The sequence below is a fragment of the Poecilia reticulata genome, chromosome 2, assembly GCF_904066995.2.
Source record: "Poecilia reticulata chromosome 2, P_reticulata-male-v2, whole genome shotgun sequence".
Lineage (NCBI taxonomy): Eukaryota > Metazoa > Chordata > Actinopteri > Cyprinodontiformes > Poeciliidae > Poecilia > Poecilia reticulata.
Window position 1 is genome coordinate 10,645,248 of NC_088831.1, and position 22,594 is coordinate 10,667,841.

The 22,594-nt window shown below is 38.3% G+C and overlaps 2 protein-coding genes across 15 annotated transcripts in view; one reads left to right on the top strand and one right to left on the bottom strand.

Moving 5' to 3' along the window:
* The window catches only part of nbeal1 (neurobeachin-like 1), a 55,896-nt gene that overhangs the window by 28,989 nt on the left and 4,313 nt on the right, over positions 1 to 22,594 (bottom strand). The gene's annotated exons all lie outside the window — the stretch shown is intronic.
* Positions 956 to 20,764, top strand: LOC103470821 (uncharacterized). 10 transcript variants are annotated; one of them, XM_081597215.1, is made up of 35 exons: positions 956 to 4,468; positions 5,885 to 6,020; positions 6,095 to 6,257; positions 6,432 to 6,624; positions 6,966 to 7,037; positions 7,444 to 7,515; positions 7,825 to 7,896; positions 8,207 to 8,278; positions 8,588 to 8,659; positions 8,970 to 9,041; positions 9,351 to 9,422; positions 9,733 to 9,804; positions 10,115 to 10,186; positions 10,496 to 10,567; positions 10,877 to 10,948; positions 11,257 to 11,328; positions 12,019 to 12,090; positions 12,401 to 12,472; positions 12,782 to 12,853; positions 13,163 to 13,234; positions 13,543 to 13,614; positions 13,923 to 13,994; positions 14,305 to 14,376; positions 14,687 to 14,758; positions 15,068 to 15,139; positions 15,446 to 15,517; positions 15,963 to 16,068; positions 16,352 to 16,422; positions 16,494 to 18,516; positions 18,597 to 18,713; positions 18,798 to 18,830; positions 18,946 to 19,032; positions 19,174 to 19,221; positions 19,324 to 19,380; positions 19,993 to 20,764. In XM_081597215.1, exons 2-35 carry the CDS (start codon positions 5,900 to 5,902, stop codon positions 20,244 to 20,246), a joined length of 4,857 nt encoding a protein of 1,618 aa, XP_081453341.1. In that variant the 5' UTR covers positions 956 to 4,468; positions 5,885 to 5,899; the 3' UTR covers positions 20,247 to 20,764. The 10 variants fall into 10 exon arrangements, 9 of the variants coding, with proteins under 9 accessions (XP_081453341.1, XP_081453346.1, XP_081453357.1 ...); XM_081597220.1 differs by lacking the exon at positions 19,324 to 19,380 and having other exon boundaries at positions 956 to 6,020; XM_081597231.1 differs by lacking the exon at positions 18,946 to 19,032 and having other exon boundaries at positions 956 to 6,020.

The following is a 22,594-nucleotide window of genomic DNA, read 5'->3' on the forward strand; positions in this document are numbered from 1 at the left end:
AACAGAAAGAAAAAACAAAGCACTGAAACTTTGGTGATACCACGGGCCTTCCTGTTATCTGCTCAGACTTGCTCTTTCTACTAAATGAATCACATTTATCTGCCAACATGCTTTAGATTGAAAATATATATTCATATAAAATAGCTTCCTTTAACTGGAGTCTTGCACTGAAGAACACTCTTATCAGTGTAACCTTGTGGTTAATATATTTTGTGTTCATTGCTGGGAACAAAATAATATTTTTTTTAGTTGTCAGAAAATTTCTGGTTTGTACAAATAAAGAAATAAAAATATAAAATAAAATATAGCTGATTTCTCTGTAGATATCTTTGAAATCAAATAAGTTTTTACTTGAAAAATATCACTAGACTTACTAACAGTTGGAATAATTCTCTTTTTTGTTGTTGTTTTAAATGAAAGCAACTACATTTGTTATTCACTTCTATTTCACACTTCACTGCGGTATCCAAAATTACAATCACAATTTTTGGGGGTAAGGAGGGATTTTAAAATTAAAATATATTTAAACTATCAAATAAAAAGTTATTTAATAGAAAAGTATTACAATCTCCTATATCAAGTGCTAAGTATGTAAACTGTGTCTGCCAGTAATATATCTGGAACTAATATGGTCTGGATATTGTGATGGCAGCTCAGTTCTCCACTATTCCTCAATTAAAGTCCACAGAAACGCTTCTGAGAGCTGAAAATGGCCCTGCCGTAGGTCATCACACTGTGGGAATCTAAGAATAACAAGAAACACGACCGTAGACGTTTCTTTTTTTTCTTCGCTGCTGTCTGGTGAAAGAGTGGGAACGAGGCAGAAAGGTTGACGGGTTCTGTCTGCGTGTCAGAGAGGGAATCAGCCAAAATGAAGCAAACAGGCTGTGTGAATCAGCACAAGTTCAAGTGAAGTCATCAGGACAATCTAGCAATGCTGGCTGCTCTGTGTGTGTGTGTGTGTGTGTGTGTGTGTGTGTGTGTGTGTGTGTGTGTGTGTGTGTTGGCACAGGTGAATTAACAGGACATTTCGCCTGTATACACGCAACACTAACGGGACATTTTGAATTAGTGGGACAGTGTCGATGTCCTCATAATTCTTGCAACGTAAAAATGATTGGAGGGGGTTTCAATGCATGCCAAAGGGTTAAATTCCAAAAATCAGGCAAAGTCCCAATAATTCACATTTACATGACATTTGTGTATGACCTGTGTATCGATATTGCGCCCCTGCTGGTAACTTTGGGTATTGCACTTGCTCATGAATAATTCACACACGTGTATGTTTTTAGACACGCTGATTGGCCAGCATAGGGGGGTCCCTGTAATGAAGGTTTTTGCGGGAGAAATGTGTGTTGGATAACAATTCTCCTAAAAAAATACTACTTTATTGAATGCAAATCTGGCTAAATTAAAACACTGATTATTTTAGAGGTACAAATCTGTAGCTCGCTGTTGGGTGATTCATTTCAACAAAGTTAATCTTTAATCTATGGTTTTAATAGTATACTGAAGGATGACAGAGGATTAATAATATCGAGACTAAAAATGTCAGTGGCCTAATGATATGGCATCACTGACCATAGCATATTTTTGGATTGTAAATTAAATGTTGAATGATTAAAAGATAGCTGTTAATAAATATTGGGAGACTGGAAGATAATTATCAGATGCAAATGTAATAGTTTAGGTGTATGGACAAACCTTACCCAACCAAATCCTAACCTACAGTGATGCAACTCACTAGAGGTTGCAGATTTAAGGAGAAAATGTTAATTTTACTAAGAAGAGACTTAGACTTGTAAGAAGTTATGTGAACCTCTCTGGATAACACCTTTTTATCCATATATACAGTGAATCTGGAAAGTATTCACATGCTTCACTTCTTCCATGTTTGGCTGTTATAACTTTTTTTCCAAATTGTATTAATCCCTTTCCTCAAGATTGATAACACAAATGTCCTATTATGACATGATGTGTGAAAGTGTGATTTTTGCAAACTAAAAACAGAATTACTAACAAATTACATTTACAAAGTATTCACAGCCTTTATCATGAAGCTCAAAATAGAGGTATGTTTACTGATAATTGCAGAGATTAAGTTCTACAACTTAAATAGAGTCCACCTGTAATGAATTCTGTTGATTTGATTAGATCTGGAAAGGCACACACCTGTCTTTGTAAAGTCCCAAAATGGACAATGTTTGTATGCAAACACCAAGCATGAAATCAAATACAATGTCTGTAGACCTCAGAGACAGCATTGTTTTGAGGCAAACATCTGGGGAACGATATTAAAAATTATGTTGTTTTGAAGTCCCCAATGAGCTCAGTGGCCTCCTTCATTCATAAATGGAATCAGTTTGGAACAACTCTATAGAGCTTGTTGGTTGTCTAAATTGAGAGGGCCTTAGTCAGGAAGAGTCAGGAGAGAAGGGCCTTAGTCAAGAAGGTAACCAAGTACCCTATGGTTACTCCAGTGTTCCTCTTTTGATAGAGGAGAACTGAGAATCTGACCCCTGGCTACAGAAGCTGGCTCTTGGGATGTGGAATGTCACCTCTCTGGTGGGGAAGAAACCTGAGCAGGTGTGCAAGGTTGAGAGGTTCATCTAGAAATAGTCTGTTTTACCTGCTTATTGCCATGGAGTCGGAATTGATGATGCCACCATACACCTTTATCAAACCCACTGTCATCTGGACAAAGCAGGCAGCACTTTGATGATCATGTCCTTTGATTTCTCAAGTGCATTTAACACAATTCAGCCTGATCTGCTCTGTGAGAAACTCCAGAAGACACAGATGGAGCCCTCAACAATCAACTGAATCTATGACTACCTCACAAACAGACCACAGTTTGTGAGACTGAAGGACTGTGTGTCTAACCTGGTGGTCAGCAACACAGGAGCTCCACAGGGCACTGTACTCTCACCATTCCTTTTCACTCAGTACACGTCATGTTTCCAGCATAAGTTGGACTTCTGTCACCTATGAAAATACTCGAATGACTCTGCAATTGTGGGATGTATCAGAGATGGACAAGAGGCTGTGGCTGGGGATGACTGTCAAAATTCTGAAGATAATGATCCACAGAGGGATTTTGCATAAAATCCACAAAACGTTTTAGACAATGCTGACCATCCTTTTATTTCAAATCCAAATCTCTTCAGCCAGACGTTTCTTCAGATTGGTTGTAAAACGGATTGCTACAGGAGATCTTTCTTGGTCATAATCTTTCATAACTCCTTAAATTAGTTACGTCAACATTTAATTTCCTTTTGAATAAGCAAATTATTTTTTAATTTAACTGAATAAAGACTCAATGAGATCAAGATACACACCAGAGGTCACTAATAGGCGGACCCTGGTCTGCATCTAGACGAAAATTATGTCTCATGCAGACCCAAAACTGATACCAAAACAAAAATAACAACCTTACATCTTGTTGAGCACTGTCTGATTTACTGGCACAGCTTTTACAATCTAAGCAGATTTATCCCTGAAGGAAGAATCTGTAAGGACTGATCCTTGCACTTTCTGGCTCCAAAGGGCTACTGTCCTCAAAGCTTACACATCTCTGAGGTAAGTAGCCCTGCAAATCTTAATTATGTTTGGTTTCACACACAACCGTGAGCCAGCTTTCTCCACAATGAATATTATAAAAAACAAATATTGTTCCTGGCTCACCAATGAGCACATCCACACATGCATGAGACTGGTTCTGACATCATTCAAGCACATGTTAAAATTCTGGCATGACAAGCAAGCGCTCACTTCTGTCACCGAAAGCAAAAGAAATAAGTGAATTAAGTCTAAAACTGTTCAGTTATTAAATCTGTTCATCTTTAAATAGTTTAAGTCCAGATGGTAAACAAAAACATAAATCAAGCTTTCTTCAATTTGTTTTTTTCTGAGGTCATTCACTTGTGAACATGCAGTTTTCTTGTTTTACTTAGGTTCTTCTTTTGACTTGACATCCTACTTTTACTCAGTGAATGAGAGATCAAACATGACAAATTAAACATGCATATTCAGCTCCCTGTTCCATGACAATAAATATTGTCAAAAAGTACTTGAATGACATAATTCATTTAATTTGAAAAGCAAATCAAGGCATGCAGACGCTGAAAAAACTACCCAGCTACTAAATTTTAAGTTTATATATATATATAATTTTTTTTTCTTCAGACCTTGGCATCATAAAATATTGCTAAGATATCATGAATTGAATACCCCTGATCTTGGAAATCACTTTCATAAAGGTCTAAGGTAGTGGATAAATAATTAATCTATCACAAAACCTAGTGAATGATTTGTTCATCAAAGAACACCTAATTGGAGAGAGGAAAAGGGGTGGAACCTTAACACCTCCCCACCTGTCATTTTCCTCCCAAGACTGATGTTGCGCTCTCTGCGAGGAATGTACAATTATACTGCGGTGCAACTCGAACGGACGTGGAGAAGTATGTAGGTAAGTCTTTCTTAAAGTGATTTGAACATAAGCAAGGTTGGCAAAGTTTTACCGATATTTGCAATGTGACCGACATATATTTTCATGCAGCACTTCCTAATTAAGGCACCGCTAATGAGCAAAAGCTAGCTTGTGTTGAGAACAGGTGACCACTTAGAACAAGGTTTAAACACGCCATGTGTTAAATGGAATGACCATTTTAAAACAGGAATTAGAATGTTACATTTGTGTTAAAACTGACTCTGTGCCAACTAAAGCAAAAACGGCAACATGGGCTAATTAATGGCTGCTCACTTCAGTTATGATGTAAGCATGTGCAGCTAACCTTGTCTACCGTTTTACATTTTCGTTTCATTAGAATAGTTTCATTATAAAACAATAATTCACAGTGCAAAGCTAATAATTAATATCTTTTTTTTTGCAAGTTATGGTGCAGTTAATGTAAAAATAAATAAATACATAAATATTACCAGACGTTTTTTCAAAAGAAAGTTTAAATACCCAGATCATTCAACAGTTTCACATGGTGTGATTTAAACCTTTTTGATGTTTTCCTTCTTAACTAGTGCTTTCTAAATATTTTGTAGGCTATTTTGTTGGGTAAGTTAAACAAATATGAAACATCAGCTGCAACTGAGGTTAAGAGAAGTGCAGTCCTATGTTAATTTCCATGATTGTGGTAAGAACACTGTTGGAGCTATTTATTCTTTATTTTCTTTATCCATTTGAATTGTGTTAGTTTATATCTTAAATTTATATTTTTTGTATTTTTACAAAATCCTTATTGTCAACCGTGGTACTAAGAACCCACTGTCCTGTACATTCCTGTCCTGTACTTATTTTCCTGCAACTTTTAGATATCTCTCTTTTTTAGCATACCTGTCTCCAATATAAGCACAGTACAGCTTGATTACATGCTAGTGAGGATATTTCACCATGTAGTATAAAAATATAGGACAAGTTGCACATCTAAAAGTTACAGAACTTTGGCCCTTGAGGAATGCAGTTTGAGAACACCGTTTTAGGCATTTCCTTATTGTGGCACAGCTGATCTGAGTGAATGACATCAGCTGTGCTGAAACAGTGGTATACTGAGGAAGTAATACAATAATTTGATTTGGTTTTGGTGGAACAAAACCTAAAGGGCAGTGATACAACTAGACGGTGTAAACATCTGGAATATCTTCTTAACAGTGTAAGTTACTGCTTGCTGCTCTGACTTAGAAAGAATATATGAACATATTGTGCAGGAGTTCTTAGTTTATATTTGCTAAATTAAATCATAATTTAATTTAGCAAATGGCCATTGTGGTTGTTTAGCTGCTGTTCTGTTTAAAATTTGATGATGATAATAAACAGATTTTTTTCAGTCTATCATTAAAACATGTTACTTTTATCTTCTCTTGATCACCATAGACTTTTTTTCACTGGATGTACACAACAATGAGGCCACAGAGATTAAAAATAAAACCAAAGGATGAAGCAGCTCATTTTGTGAGTCTGAGTCTGGACAAAGATGGTTTTGATGTGCAATACATAAACTCTTTGAAGGGTAAGCAGACAAGCCATAATTTTTATGATTTTTGTTACTGTGGGCTGAAAATGACATTTTATCTGGTCTAACAGGTCGAGGAGTATTTAGTACATGCCACTTTCAGACAGGAGCCTTCTTGTTGGAATATCGAGGTGATGTCATAAACAGAGAAGAGTATGAGAGACGGGTAAAAATCTATCATGATGCTATGAAGGTCTTCATGTTTGAGTTTCGTCATAATGGAAAAAAGTTGTGGTATGTAATATTTAAAAATGACTAAAAGAAATTATAAAAATTAAGTTTCAATCCTTGAAATATTTAATGCCTTCTATTATTAGTTTGTAAATACTTGTAATCCTCCCAGAATTATATGCACACTGTTTTATATCCTGTCATCCTTGGCCATTTAGATTTTTCTTCTTGTTTCAGTGTTGATGCAGCGAGAGAGGATGGATCTTTGGGAAGACTGGTTAATGACGACCATTTGAGCCCTAACAGCAAAATGAAGACAATAACAGTGAATGGCAAGCCTCATCTCTGTCTCTTTGCAATTAAGGATATAAATCCAGGGGAAGAGATTACCTACAACTATGGAAACGCTGAGTGGCCATGGAGAGTGAAGGTAAATAACTAGAATTTCTGAAAGCCATTTGACAGTCAATAACATTTTACCAAAATACAATTTATTAAGTGTAGACACAATCTACACAGTCTGTTTGCGGTCTACTCCTAAGGTGTCTGCTTGACACAGTCCCAGCAATGGTTATTCCTGACAAGGCACAGGACTAAGATTGTGTATAAATAACCCGATAAGTAATAATGTTTTCTGTCACTATGGCCTTTCTTAAAATACTTTGGCCAGTTGGCTTACCTAGCATTGCCCTAGCTCTGTATACAGTGTTACTCTTTCTTGAAGTTAATATTAAATTAATCTTAATGATTCGTTTGGTGTCTTCTCCACAGGTTTCTGCTCACTGTGACAAAACTGCAGGTGAAGAACCGATGGGATCACTGTCCTCGTCTCTTGAACCACAGGTGAACAGCTATTCCTTCTAGGAAATCTTAAACATTTTTCTGACAGTTTATTTTAGTGGACATGGGTTTTTGAGACTGTAGACACAGTCCCAGAAATGCTTGTTCCTGTCGGGGCACAGCATTATGAGGACTGTGTATAGATGACCCAAAAAGTAATATTGGTGGCAATCATTGGGACTTTGTTTTAAATATTATTGCGAAACAACTTGTCTAGCTTTCCATAGCTCTATATACATAGCTCTATATTGGAGTTAATTGGCAATCACTAGGACCTTGCTTAAAATACTATTGCCAAACAACTTTCCTAGCTTTACAATAGCTCTTTAGACAGTGTCTCTCTATAGTGTTCTAACGTGAAGTCAATATTAAATTAATCTTAATGACTCGTTTGCTGTCTTCTCCACAGTTTTCTGCCCACCCTGACAGAACTGTAGGTGAAGAACCGATGGGATCACTATCCTCATCTCTTGAACCAAAGGTGAGCAGCCGTCCGACTTGGAAATCTTTGCAATTTGTCTGACAGGTATTTTAGTGGACATGGGTTTTTGAGAGAGTAGACACAGTCCCAGCAATGCTTGTTCCTGTCAGGGGACAGCATTATGAGGACTGTGTATAGATGACCCGAAGAGTAATATTGTTGGCAATCACTAGGACCTTGCTTAAAATACTATTGCCAAACAACTTTCCTAGCTTTACCATAGCTCTTTATACATTTCTCTCTATAGTGTTCTAACTTGAAGTCAATATTAAAATAATCTTAATGACTCGTTTGCTGTCTTCTCCACAGTTTTCTGCTCATCCTGACAGCACTGTAGGTGAAGAACCGATGGGATCTCTGTCCTCATCTCTAGAACCACAGGTGAACAGCTGTCCGACTTGGAAATATTAGTAATTTGTCTGACAGGTATTTTAGTGGACATGGGTTTTTGAGAGCATAGACACAGTCCCAGCAATGCTTGTTCCTGTCAGGGCACAGCATAATGAGGACTGTGTATAGATGACCCGAAGAGTAATATTGTTGGCAATCATTAGGACCTTGCTTAAAATACTATTGCCAAACAACTTTCCTAGCTTTATCATAGCTCTTTATACATTGTCTCTCTATAGTGTTGTAACTTGAAGTCAATATTAAAATAATCTTAATGACTCATTTTCTGTCTTCTCCACAGGTTTCTGCTCACCCAGACAGAACTGCAGGTGAAGAACCGATGGGATCACTGCCTTCATCTCTTGAACCACAGGTGAACAGCTGACCGACTTGGAAATCTTTGTAATTTGTCTGACAGGTATTTTAGTGGACATGAGTTTCTGAGAGTGTAGAGACAGTCCCAGCATTGCTTGTTCTTGTCAGGGGACACATTATGAGGACTGTGTATAGATGACCCATAGAGTAATATTGTTGGCAATCACTTGGACCTTGCTTAAAATACTATTGCCAAACAACTTTCCTAGCTTTATCATAGCTCTTTATACATTGTCTCTCTATAGTGTTGTAACTTCAAGTCAATATTAAAATAATCTTAATGACTCGTTTGCTGTCTTCTCCACAGGTTTCTGCTCACCCTGACAGAACTGCAGGTGAAGAACCGATGGGATCACTGCCTTCATCTCTTGAACCACAGGTGAACAGCTGTCCGACTTGGAAATCTTAGTAATTTGTCTGACAGGTATTTTAGTGGACATGGGTTTTTGAGAGCATAGACACAGTCCCAGCAATGCTTGTTCCTGTCAGGGGACAGCATTATGAGGACTGTGTATAGATGACCCGAAGAGTAATATTATTGGCAATGACTAGGACCTTGCTTAAAATACTATTGACAAACAACTTATCAAGCTTTGCCATAGCTCTATATACAGTGTTACTCTATAGTGTTCTGACGTGAAGTCAATATTAAATTAATCTTAATGACTCGTTTGCTGTCTTCTCAACAGGTTTCTGCTCACCCTGACAGAACTGCAGGTGAAGAACCGATGGGATCACTGTCCTCATCTCTTGAACCAAAGGTGAACAGCTGTCCGACTTGGAAATCTTTGTAATTTTTCTGACAGGTATTTTAGTGGACATGAGTTTCTGAGAGTGTAGACACAGTCCCAGCATTGCTTGTTCTTGTCAGGGGACACATTATGAGGACTGTGTATAGATGACCCATAGAGTAATATTTTTGGCAATCCCTAAGACCTTGCTTAAAAGACTATTGCCAAACAACTTTCCTAGCTTTACCATAGCTCTTTATACATTGTTTCTCTATAGTGTTCTAACTTGAAGTCAATATTAAAATAATCTTAATGACTCGTTTGCTGTCTTCTCCACAGTTTTCTGCTCACCCTGACAGAACTGTAGGTGAAGAACCGATGGGATCACTGTCCTCATCTCTAGAACCACAGGTGAACAGCTGTCCGACTTGGAAATCTTAGTAATTTGTCTGGCAGGTATTTTAGTGGACATGGGTTTTTGAGAGCATAGACACAGTCCCAGCAATGCTTGTTCCTGTCAGGGGACAGCATTATAAGGACTGTGTATAGATGACCCGAAGAGTAATATTATTGGCAATGACTAGGTCCTTGCTTAAAATACTATTGACAAACAACTTATCAAGCTTTGCCATAGCTCTATATACAGTGTTACTCTATAGTGTTCTGACGTGAAGTCAATATTAAATTAATCTTAATGACTCGTTTGCTGTCTTCTCCACAGGTTTCTGCTCACCCTGACAGAACTGCAGGTGAAGAACCGATGGGATCACTGTCCTCATCTCTTGAACCAAAGGTGAACAGCTGTCCGACTTGGAAATCTTAGTAATTTGTCTGACAGGTATTTTAGTGGACATGGGTTTTTGAGAGCATAGACACAGTCCCAGCAATGCTTGTTCCTGTCAGGGGACAGCATTATGAGGACTGTGTATAGATGACCCGAAGAGTAATATTATTGGCAATGACTAGGACCTTGCTTAAAATACTATTGACAAACAACTTATCAAGCTTTGCCATAGCTCTATATACAGTGTTACTCTATAGTGTTCTGACGTGAAGTCAATATTAAATTAATCTTAATGACTCGTTTCCTTTCTTCTCCACAGGTTTCTGCTCACCCTGATAGAACTGCAGGTGAAGAACTAATGGGATCACTGTCCTCATCTCTTGAACCACAGGTGAACAGCTGTCCGACTTGGAAATCTTTGCAATTTGTCTGACAGGTATTTTAGTGGACATGGGTTTTTGAGAGAGTAGACACAGTCCCAGCAATGCTTGTTCCTGTCAGGGGACAGCATTATGAGCACTGTGTATAGATGACCCGAAGAGTAATATTGTTGGCAATCACTAGGACCTTGCTTAAAATACTATTGCCAAACAACATTCCTAGCTTTCCATAGCTCTTTAGACAGTGTTACTCTATAGTGTTGTAACTTGAAGTCAATATTAAAATAATCTTAATGACTCGTTTGCTGTCTTCTCCACAGGTTTCTGCTCACCCTGACAGAACTGTAGGTGAAGAACCGATGGGATCACTGTCCTCATCTCTTGAACCACAGGTGAACAGCTGTCCGACTTGGAAATCTTTGTAATTTGTCTGACAGGTATTTTAGTGGACATGGGTTTTTGAGAGAGTAGACACAGTCCCAGCAATGCTTGTTCCTGTCAGGGGACAGCATTATGAGGACTGTGTATAGATGACCCGAAGAGTAATATTGTTGGCAATCACTAGGACCTTGCTTAAAATACTATTGCCAAACAACATTCCTGGCTTTCCATAGCTCTTTAGACAGTGTTACTCTATAGTGTTGTAACTTGAAGTCAATATTAAAATAATCTTAATGACTCGTTTGCTGTCTTCTCCACAGGTTTCTGCTCACCCTGACAGAACTGCAGGTGAAGAACCGATGGGATCACTGCCTTCATCTCTTGAACCACAGGTGAACAGCTGTCCGACTTGGAAATCTTTGTAATTTGTCTGACAGGTATTTTAGTGGACATGAGTTTCTGAGAGTGTAGAGACAGTCCCAGCATTGCTTGTTCTTGTCAGGGGACACATTATGAGGACTGTGTATAGATGACCCATAGAGTAATATTGTTGGCAATCACTAGGACCTTGCTTAAAATACTATTGCCAAACAACATTCCTGGCTTTCCATAGCTCTTTATACATTGTCTCTCTATAGTGTTCTAACTTGAAGTCAATATTAAAATAATCTTAATGACTTGTTTGCTGTCTTCTCAACAGTTTTCTGCTCACCCTGACAGAACTGCAGGTGAAGAACCGATGGGATCACTGTCCTCATCTCTTGAACCAAAGGTGAACAGCTGTCCGACTTGGAAATCTTTGTAATTTTTCTGACAGGTATTTTAGTGGACATGAGTTTCTGAGAGTGTAGACACAGTCCCAGCATTGCTTGTTCTTGTCAGGGGACACATTATGAGGACTGTGTATAGATGACTCATAGAGTAATATTGTTGGCAATCACAAGGACCTTGCTTAAAATTCTATTGCCAAACAACTTTCCTAGCTTTCCATAGCTCTTTATACAGTGTTACTCTATAGTGTTCTAACTTGAAGTCAATATTAAATTATTCTTGATGACTCGTTTGCTGTCTTCTCCACAGGTTTCTGCTCACCCTGACAAAACTGTAGGTGAAGAACTGATGGGATCACTGTCCTCATCTCTAGAACCACAGGTGAACAGCTGTCCGACTTGGAAATCTTAGTAATTTGTCTGACAGGTATTTTAGTGGACATGGGTTTTTGAGAGCATAGACACAGTCCCAGCAATGCTTGTTCCTGTCAGGGGACAGCATTATAAGGACTGTGTATAGATGACCCGAAGAGTAATATTATTGGCAATGACTAGGTCCTTGCTTAAAATACTATTGACAAACAACTTATCAAGCTTTGCCATAGCTCTATATACAGTGTTACTCTATAGTGTTCTGACGTGAAGTCAATATTAAATTAATCTTAATGACTCGTTTGCTGTCTTCTCCACAGGTTTCTGCTCACCCTGACAGAACTGCAGGTGAAGAACCGATGGGATCACTGTCCTCATCTCTTGAACCAAAGGTGAACAGCTGTCCGACTTGGAAATCTTAGTAATTTGTCTGACAGGTATTTTAGTGGACATGGGTTTTTGAGAGCATAGACACAGTCCCAGCAATGCTTGTTCCTGTCAGGGGACAGCATTATGAGGACTGTGTATAGATGACCCGAAGAGTAATATTATTGGCAATGACTAGGACCTTGCTTAAAATACTATTGACAAACAACTTATCAAGCTTTGCCATAGCTCTATATACAGTGTTACTCTATAGTGTTCTGACGTGAAGTCAATATTAAATTAATCTTAATGACTCGTTTCCTTTCTTCTCCACAGGTTTCTGCTCACCCTGATAGAACTGCAGGTGAAGAACTAATGGGATCACTGTCCTCATCTCTTGAACCACAGGTGAACAGCTGTCCGACTTGGAAATCTTTGCAATTTGTCTGACAGGTATTTTAGTGGACATGGGTTTTTGAGAGAGTAGACACAGTCCCAGCAATGCTTGTTCCTGTCAGGGGACAGCATTATGAGCACTGTGTATAGATGACCCGAAGAGTAATATTGTTGGCAATCACTAGGACCTTGCTTAAAATACTATTGCCAAACAACATTCCTAGCTTTCCATAGCTCTTTAGACAGTGTTACTCTATAGTGTTGTAACTTGAAGTCAATATTAAAATAATCTTAATGACTCGTTTGCTGTCTTCTCCACAGGTTTCTGCTCACCCTGACAGAACTGTAGGTGAAGAACCGATGGGATCACTGTCCTCATCTCTTGAACCACAGGTGAACAGCTGTCCGACTTGGAAATCTTTGTAATTTGTCTGACAGGTATTTTAGTGGACATGGGTTTTTGAGAGAGTAGACACAGTCCCAGCAATGCTTGTTCCTGTCAGGGGACAGCATTATGAGGACTGTGTATAGATGACCCGAAGAGTAATATTGTTGGCAATCACTAGGACCTTGCTTAAAATACTATTGCCAAACAACATTCCTGGCTTTCCATAGCTCTTTAGACAGTGTTACTCTATAGTGTTGTAACTTGAAGTCAATATTAAAATAATCTTAATGACTCGTTTGCTGTCTTCTCCACAGGTTTCTGCTCACCCTGACAGAACTGCAGGTGAAGAACCGATGGGATCACTGCCTTCATCTCTTGAACCACAGGTGAACAGCTGTCCGACTTGGAAATCTTTGTAATTTGTCTGACAGGTATTTTAGTGGACATGAGTTTCTGAGAGTGTAGAGACAGTCCCAGCATTGCTTGTTCTTGTCAGGGGACACATTATGAGGACTGTGTATAGATGACCCATAGAGTAATATTGTTGGCAATCACTAGGACCTTGCTTAAAATACTATTGCCAAACAACATTCCTGGCTTTCCATAGCTCTTTATACATTGTCTCTCTATAGTGTTCTAACTTGAAGTCAATATTAAAATAATCTTAATGACTTGTTTGCTGTCTTCTCAACAGTTTTCTGCTCACCCTGACAGAACTGCAGGTGAAGAACCGATGGGATCACTGTCCTCATCTCTTGAACCAAAGGTGAACAGCTGTCCGACTTGGAAATCTTTGTAATTTTTCTGACAGGTATTTTAGTGGACATGAGTTTCTGAGAGTGTAGACACAGTCCCAGCATTGCTTGTTCTTGTCAGGGGACACATTATGAGGACTGTGTATAGATGACTCATAGAGTAATATTGTTGGCAATCACAAGGACCTTGCTTAAAATTCTATTGCCAAACAACTTTCCTAGCTTTCCATAGCTCTTTATACAGTGTTACTCTATAGTGTTCTAACTTGAAGTCAATATTAAATTATTCTTGATGACTCGTTTGCTGTCTTCTCCACAGGTTTCTGCTCACCCTGACAAAACTGTAGGTGAAGAACTGATGGGATTACTGTCCTCATCTCTTGAACCACAGGTGAACAGCTGTCCGACTTGGAAATCTTTGAAATTTGTCTGACAGGTATGTTAGTGGACATGTGTTTTTGAGAGAGTAGATGCAGTCCCAGCAATGCTTGTTCCTGTCAGGGCAAAGCATTATGAGGACTATGTATAAATGACCCGAAGAGTAATATTGTTGGCAATCACTAGGACCTTGCTTAAAATACTATTGCCAAACAACTTATTTAGCTTTGCCATAGCTATATATACAGTGTTACTCAAAAGTGTTCTACCTTGGTGTGAGTTTTAAATTAATCTTAATGACTCGTTTGCTGTCTCCTCCACAGGTTTCTGCTCACTCTGACAGAACTGTAGGTGAAGAACCGATGGGAACACTGTCCTCATCTCTTGAACCACAGGTGAACAGCTGTCCGACTTGGAAATCTTTGTAATTTGTCTGACAGGTATTTTAGTGGACATGGGTTTTTGAGAGAGTAGACACAGTCCCAGCAATGCTTCTTCCTGTCAGGGGACAGCATTATGAGGACTGTGTATAAATGACCCGAAGAGTAATATTGTTGGCAATCACTAGGACCTTGCTTAAAATACTATTGCCAAACAACTTATCTAGCTTTGCCATAGCTCTATATACACTGTCTCTCTATAGTGTTCTAACTTGAAGTCAATAATAAAATAATCTTAATGACTTGTTTGCTGTCTTCCTCACAGGTTTCTGCTCAATGTGACAAAACTGTAGGTGAAGAAGCAATGGGATCACTGTCCTCATCTCTTGAACCACAGGTGAACAGCCCTCTGACTTGGAAATCTTTGAAATTTGTCTGACAGGTATTTTAGTGGACATTGGTTTTTGAGAGCGTAGACACAGTCCCAGGAATGCTTGTTCCTATGAGGGCACAGCATTATGTGGACTGTGTATAGATGACCCAAAGAGTAATATTGTTGGCAATCATTGGGACTTTGTTTTAAATATTATTGCCAAACAACTTGTCTAGCTTTCCATAGCTCTTTATACAGTGTTACTCTATAGTGTTCTAACGTGAAGTCAATATTAAATTAATCTTAATGACTCTTTTGCTGTCTTCTCCACAGGTTTCTGCTCACCCTGACAGAACTGTAGGTGAAGAACTGATGGGATCACTATCCCCGCCTCTTGAACCACAGGTGAGCAGCCGTCCAACTTGGAAATCTTTGTAATTTGTCTAACAGGTATTTTAGTGGACATGTGTTTTCTAGAGAGTAGACGCAGTCCCAGCAATGCTTGTTCCTCTCAGGGCACAGCATTATGAGGACTGTGTATAAATGACCCGAAGAGTAATATTGGCAATCACTAGGACCTTGCTTAAAATACTATTGCCAAACAACTTATCTAGCTTTGCCATAGCTCTATAGGTAGAACACTCTACAGTGTTCTACCTTGGTGTGAGTTTTAAATTAATTTTAATGACTCGTTTGCTGTCTTATCCACAGGTTTCTGCTGACTCTGACAGAACTGTAGGTGAAGAACCGATGGCATCACTATCCTCACCTGTCGATCCACAGGTGAACAGCTGTCCGACTTGGATATATTTGTAATTTGTCTGACAGGCATTTTAGTGGATATTTGCTTTTGAGAGCGTAGACACAGTCCCAGCAATTCTTGTTTTTGTTAGGGGACAGTATTTTGAGGACTGTGTGTCGATAACCCGTAGTGTAATTTTTTTGGAGCCTTCATTAAATTGTTTCTTCATCTTTTCTTGGCAGTTTGTCTAGCTTAACCGTAGCTTTTTACACAAGGTTACCAAAGCCAGGGAACAAGACTCCCATAATTGCATAGTTTGTGTTTTTTCACATTCCTGGAAGCTGCCTACAAAATTATCACTGAACGCTTTCAGTGATTTCTTTTACAAATGAAAGGCATCCCTTAACATTCATTTTCTGAAATTAAAACCTTTTTACATCAGAATTGTGCTCTTACTTTTATAATGATGCAATGTTTTTTCTACAGAAATGCAACCATGTTTTACTGCACTCCTCATTTTCAAGCATTGAAAAATGCACACATTGCTTGGGACCTTTTGTAGCCCTCAAGTGGAATGGTCTGAAATGTAAAGGTGAGTTTACCTTGTGTGGTTATTACTCCTTTAGTATATCCAAAGTGGATTAGGATTGGATTTCTAAATGACTCTTAAAGTTTAACATGTATAGATCTTGTTATTCAGATGTAATGGATGATCAAAAATGTAATGTTTGTGATTAGTTTTACCTATTGGAATGATAGATGTTATCTCTACTACTTGTGAAAATATTTAAATTATGACTGCTTTTATACAAGGAACTTTCTGTTTAATAAATATGACCATAAAAACCTTAACTTTACTCACACCCTCTTTTTAGACTGTTCTTCAATATGGCACAACATCTGCTATGAAAAGATCCAGAGGACTGATTTTTCACCATCTTCATGGGTAAATGTCTTTAGTTCTCTTTTTGGTACTTTTTAAAAGAGCAATACTTAAACAATATCTTTCTTGTTAAGGTTTCGGACAAATCATCTTCAGCTGATGATGTTTCAGACAAAGAATACATACCTGACTCTGCCAGTTACTCAGATAGTTCCGTGGAACTCTCAATAGATGATTCAAATTATTTCAAAAAGACTATTCTTGATCCTTGTTTCATTGCACCTTTGCCAGACTGTCAAAAGAGTGATGGTGCAGAGAATGACTTGGCTGAAGGTCTTATTTCTGAAAGTGCAGACAGTGCCAAAAAGGTTGTTCAGAAACAGATGAAAAGGTCTTCTGAAAATAAAAAACCTCTTGACGTTCAAACTGAAGGAAGATCTGTGGAGCCACTCCCCAGATCTGAAGCTGTTGAAAGCATCCAGTCTACAAGTATATCATCATCAAGAGATACAAAAAACTACTGCTTTATTTGTGGCAAGCCCCAGTCTAAGATTGCTCGACACTTAAAAGTCCATGAGAAGACGAATGCTGAAGTCGCTCAAGCTTTGGCACAACCAAAAGCCTCAAAACTGCGGAAAAAAATACTTGGACAGTTGCGAAATAAGGGGAACTCTACTCACAATAAAGAGGTTTACAAAAGTGGCAGTGGACTGCTAAAAATTAAACGTAAACCCAAGCTGAAGTATAACATAAACCAGTATGTTCACTGCATGTTTTGCCAGGGATTGTACCTTCGGAATCACCTTTGGCGGCATGCTAGTAAATGTACATCCAAACCAAGAACAACTGATGAGACAGGACCAAAAAGGGTTTTGAGCTTGGCCTCAATGGTGGATTCTGGACTATGTCAGCAAATATCCCAAGGTGTTTTTAAGCTCCTAACAGTGATGAAAGATGATGAAGTTTCTGCTGCAGTGCGAAGTGACTTTTACATTCTACAGCTTGCACAATCATTTTTCAATAAACATGGTCAAGATCCCTCCAAGCATGAATATATTCGACAAAAGATTCGTGAAGTTGGAAGGCTTCTGCTAATCCTGCGGAATGAGTTTTCTATATACAACATTGAAGATGCTGTCAGGCCCTCAAACTTCCATGTACTTGTTCAAGCAGTCAAGAGAGTTTCTGGCTTTGATGAAGATAGTCATTCATATAAAACTCCTAGCCTTGCTCTGAAATTAGGACACTCGTTGCACAAGATCAGTGACCTTATATGCTGCACAGCTTTAGTATCAGGGAATGATGAGCTTAAAAAGTCATGTCAGGCTTTCAAAACACTTTATTTATCAAAGTGGTCAGAACTTGTCTCCCACACAGCTTTAACAACCTTGAGTGATAAGCGCTTTAACAAGCCTTCCACGCTTCCTTTCACTGAGGATGTTCAGCGTCTTCACCAGCATTTGGAAAAGGTTGCAAATTTAGCATCTGAGACTTTGAAAAGTGATCCGTCACCACAAGCCTATAGGGAACTGTGCAGAACTACATTGGCTAAAATCATTTTGTTCAACCGAAGACGAGGTGGAGAGGTTTCTAAAATGCAGCTGTCTGCCTTTCTAGAGAGGGACACCACTCCCTTGCATAAAGATGTTGCAGTTGGTCTTACAGAGTTTGAACGACAACTTTGTGCCCATTTCAGCAGGGTTGAAATAAAGGGGAAAAAGGGACGAAAAGTTGCTGTGCTTTTATCACCAGACATGGTTGAAGCCATCAGCCAGCTCATTAGCAGAAGAAGGGAGTGTGGAGTGCCAGACAAAAACACCTTTCTTTTTGCTAGACCCAACTGTCCTACCCCTTACAGAGGACAAGACTGTCTTAGGGTTTATGCAAATGACAGTGGTGCCCAAAACCCTGAACTTTTAAGATCAACACAACTTCGCAAGCATGTTGCAACATTGTCCCAAGTGTTAAACCTAAGAAATCACGAACTGGACCAAGTTGCAGACTTTCTGGGACATGATATACGTGTTCATAGAGAGTATTACAGGCTACCAGAGGCTACGACTCAACTGGCAAAAATTTCTAAATTGCTTCTGGCAATGGAAAGAGGGACCTTGGCAAATGTGCAAGGCAAAACGCTGGATGAGATTGAAATTGAAGGTACTTTTCAAAATTCTATGTTCTTGTTTGGATTAGCGTTTTTATTTGTTACTGAACTGGTTTTAATTTTTCTTTTTTAGATGAGTTGGAACTGACTGACGCTGAAAGTGGACAAAGTGAAGTTGATTGTGACCAATCCGCACTTGTAAATGATACACAATGCTCTACAAATCAAGAATCTAATGAATCTTCTGGTGGTATGAATATCAATTGTCATGCCTGATGTAATATTACATGTTTTTAAAATTAGACATTCAGGTGTGTTCTGTTTACTTACCCAGTTACAGATGGTTTAGGAGAAGAGACATCACAAGGTACCTTGTTTTAATTTAAATTTTGATTACTCATTGCTACAAGATTTTGCCATTTCTTCAGGTTTTTCTTTACCCTCCTTGACAACATTGTTGAAGTGTTTATTCTATATTCTAGGGAGAACATCCTCTATGCCATCTGCTGAGAAGCCTTCGGAAAAAGTAGAAGATATGACTGCCTTAACAATCGTCCCCCCACCTCCCAGTTAATAATTTAGTTTCAATAACTTAACATAGTAATCATTGCACAATATAATAATGTTCTTTAATTTTGGCTAAAGGTTAGGTTTCTGTGCAGTTAAGACTAATATAGCAGACAACTTGTTTTGCATCTCTAATTTGACAGGTTGCAGAAAACCTCAATCTCCTGTTGAATTACCTGGGACCTCTTCTGGTATGACTTATTTCAATTAACCTTTCATTGGACATTTTGTAACTGATTTGAAATTTTGTATCTATTATTTTGTTGGCCTGAAGTATTACTAATGTATTGTAGGAAAGGGAAAGGAGATTATTGCACCACCAACTGAAAAACCCTCAGAACCCCAAGATGGTATGACTGTCTTCCTATCCATGATGGCTCTTTACTTAGTGGTATGGTTTAGAGATACTGACTTAGGGCTCATCATAACATATTACAAGAATTGAGTATTATCCTGAGCTTTAAAAAGCCCAGTAAGAAACATGCAAAGAAGGGGTTGGGTCTGTGCAATTTTTAACAAATAAGGTTGAAACAATCTTACAAAGTTAGTTGCTGATTATGATCAAGTAATAAACTTCTTAAACACAGAATGGACAGGACAGAATATGAATCATGACAAGCATGTCCTGGTTCTATAACAGGTCATAAAGCTTGCAGTGTAGTATAAAAGTTTATATTTGACATGCCAGGGTTGTAGATTCATGATTTCTAAGTGTAAAAAATGCAGTGTATCACAACTTGGTAATCAATTTAATAATAAAATATGGGAGAAAAATTGTAGGTGGATACATACAGTATTTGATTCATGTCATGACTAAATGCACGTTGAGAAATCCAATTGTCAAAGGGTAACGAACACAAACTGGAACTGGAATGTAAAACTTTGTCACAAGCATACTTTTATAGCAGACTCCTACATATGATTTATATTTTAAAAAGTAAAATTGTCTCTCTTGTTTGTAGATTATCCTGAAAAGCACCATCCTCAGAGACATCAAAAACGGCCCTGGTCTCCTAAAGAAATTGCAGCTGTGTTGAAACATTTTCAGAAACACATTGACAGTGGGAAGCTGGCAAGTTTTGTTGAAATTCAACAGTGTCAACAGGCAGAACATCCTGCTTTAATAAACCGCTCAATTCAAAACATAAGAGACTTTGTTAGAAATCGTGGTGTGTCCAAAAAAAAGAGAAAAGGAAAAGCTAAAAATGTCAGATAAATCTTGAGCCAAGATGCTCTAAACAAAACCTTAAGAACTTTCAAGCATTCTTTTGTTTTAAAAGTAAAAACCCAGAAGTTCAACTCTTAAGTGAGTATAAACGGCTCATTGTATTAGAGAGTATGTACTGCTAAAAGTAACATTTAATGGAAAAGGTGTTTTGTTTTTAACCTTCACCTTTTTTGGTTTGTTTGCTTGTTTGTTTTGGAGTAGTTTTCTATAATGTGCTCTGATTTCTAAGTTGGTCCAAGATTGATGTGTGAAGAGACTCAACTAAACTTGAACTCTTAATCATTGTCAAAGTAATTCAGAAGATTGATTTTTCAGGTTGTTGAAAAAGGCAAATATTGTTCTAGTAATGTTTTCTTAAAGGTATCACAATTAGTTTTTTTTCTTTTAAGTTGAGCTTCACCTTTAGTTGAAATGAGGCACAATGCTTTGTAGAGCATTGTACCTTAATTTGAAAGGGCTTCAGGATTAATATTTGAATAGAATAGTGTTCTTAAAACCTGCTTCAAAGAAAGATTTGTTTGCTTCTGAATAAGATTTTTTTGTTTTGAAGTAAGATTTTTTTGTTTTGTTTGAGTCATGTGTATTGTGTGGTATCTAGAAGAACTTGGGTTTAAGTTCATTATTGACTAAAGTCAAACTGTTTTGAAAAACTAAGCTTGATAAGGATCCTGTGTTTTGGTTTGCTCCAAAAAATAAAAATTGCAAAAGACAATGTCATTTGTTTATTCCATAATATGTTTTAATTTGTATAGATCTAAACATTACCCCATTGGTAGTGAACAAGCACTATATTGCTGACCATATTTCTAATTGGTTATTATTTTTTTCATATTTGGACTGAGATTTTTGTAGTCCGTGCCTGTGTTCATGACAAATGAACACTAACATTATTGCAGGGTGCGAATTAATCCATTTGATGCTCATTTGGGTACTTTAGTATATTTTAGGGACATTCTTTGAAGACTTATTTTAAATGTCCTTGCAATTCTCATTGGTACTTATAATGTATTGTTATGCAGGGGGTGTGGCTTATCTATCTAATTACCGATGTCCTGTTAATGTTGCATAAAGTCAGGTCATTATATTTAGAGTTGTGTAGTGTGTAAACACAATTTTAACTGAGATCTTTGTTGAGTGGCTCATTAAAGATTTTTTGACACATTCAGCCGGTCTGTAGAGCAAGTGGAAAGGGGTGCTCCCATAATTCACCACTGTGTCTGGTTTGGAAAAATTGTCCTTACAATTCACCGGGACCTGTATAGGTGTGTGTGTGTGTGTGTGTGTGTGTGTGTGTGTGTGTGTGTGTGTGTGTGTGTGTGTGTGTGTGTGTGTGTGTGCGTGTGTGTGTGTGTGTGTGTGTGTGTGTGTGCGTGTCAGACCAGGAACGAGGGGAAAAAAGAAGCTAGAAGACATCTGAGTGGAAAAAGAAAAAGCTAAAAGGAGAAAAGCATGAGTGCCTTCTTCCTACAGCCGCATAAATCAACGTCAACAGTGGGAGAAAAGCATTTTTAATTGGCCGCTGCTGAAGCCGGTTTATACTTAAGCAATAAATATCCTATTGTCCCGATGTGGATACTGCTGCCAGATCACTTAAAGACGATAATTCAAGACAGCAGCTTTACTCTCAAGAGGCTGCAGTCTGCAGGAAACACTGGCTGAATGACTCTGTGGTGTATGTCTTAAAGAATGCCCTCTTTTAAGCACCAGCACAGATGCCCATTGAGGGTTTGGACTGTGGTGGAGGGGGGACACGCCCTGGCTCTGTTTATCCTCATCTGTCATCAGGAGCTGGGCAAACACACACATACACACACACACACAAAACCGTCTACATTTTGCAAGCAGCAATCACAAACCTGGCGACCTTGTTTCACCTCCTTAATAACACCGAAACCTCATGATCCGCGCCGGGAGACTGAGCAGCATTCCTAACGATCTGTTTACCCTGACCGCAGTGAAATCAGGAGATCGATGTGCTCCGTTCTATAAAATGAGATTTCACATTGATCAGAGGTCGGTGCAATTGTTACAGCGTAGAGTAAAATGCAGATCAATGGCCAGGAACCTCCATCATCAATTGCAAATGAAGTAATGAGAAATACGAATCTATTGGATAAAGTGCATCAAAAATTGCAAAAGCCTGACCAGACCTGATTAATCTTCAGACCCAATGTGTAAATCTTGTTTATTTTTGTCTAATAAGTTGATACCATATTGCTTTTTTCCTGTAGCTAGGAGATTAGTTTAACATTTCTACAACTAAGGAAAGGACCAGCATGAGTGATTGCTTTTAAATGCGTCTAGTAAGTACCAGGGCGGTTTCATGGGCTAAATTT

Coding starts and splice junctions, on each gene's coding strand:
- LOC103470821 (XM_081597215.1), top strand. CDS start 5,900: ATGTACACAACAATGAGGCCACAGAGATTAAAAATAAAACCAAAGGAT. Junction 7,897..8,206: donor CCTCATCTCTAGAACCACAG/GTGAACAGCTGT, acceptor TCTTCTCCACAG/GTTTCTGCTCACCCAGACAG. Junction 8,279..8,587: donor CTTCATCTCTTGAACCACAG/GTGAACAGCTGA, acceptor TCTTCTCCACAG/GTTTCTGCTCACCCTGACAG.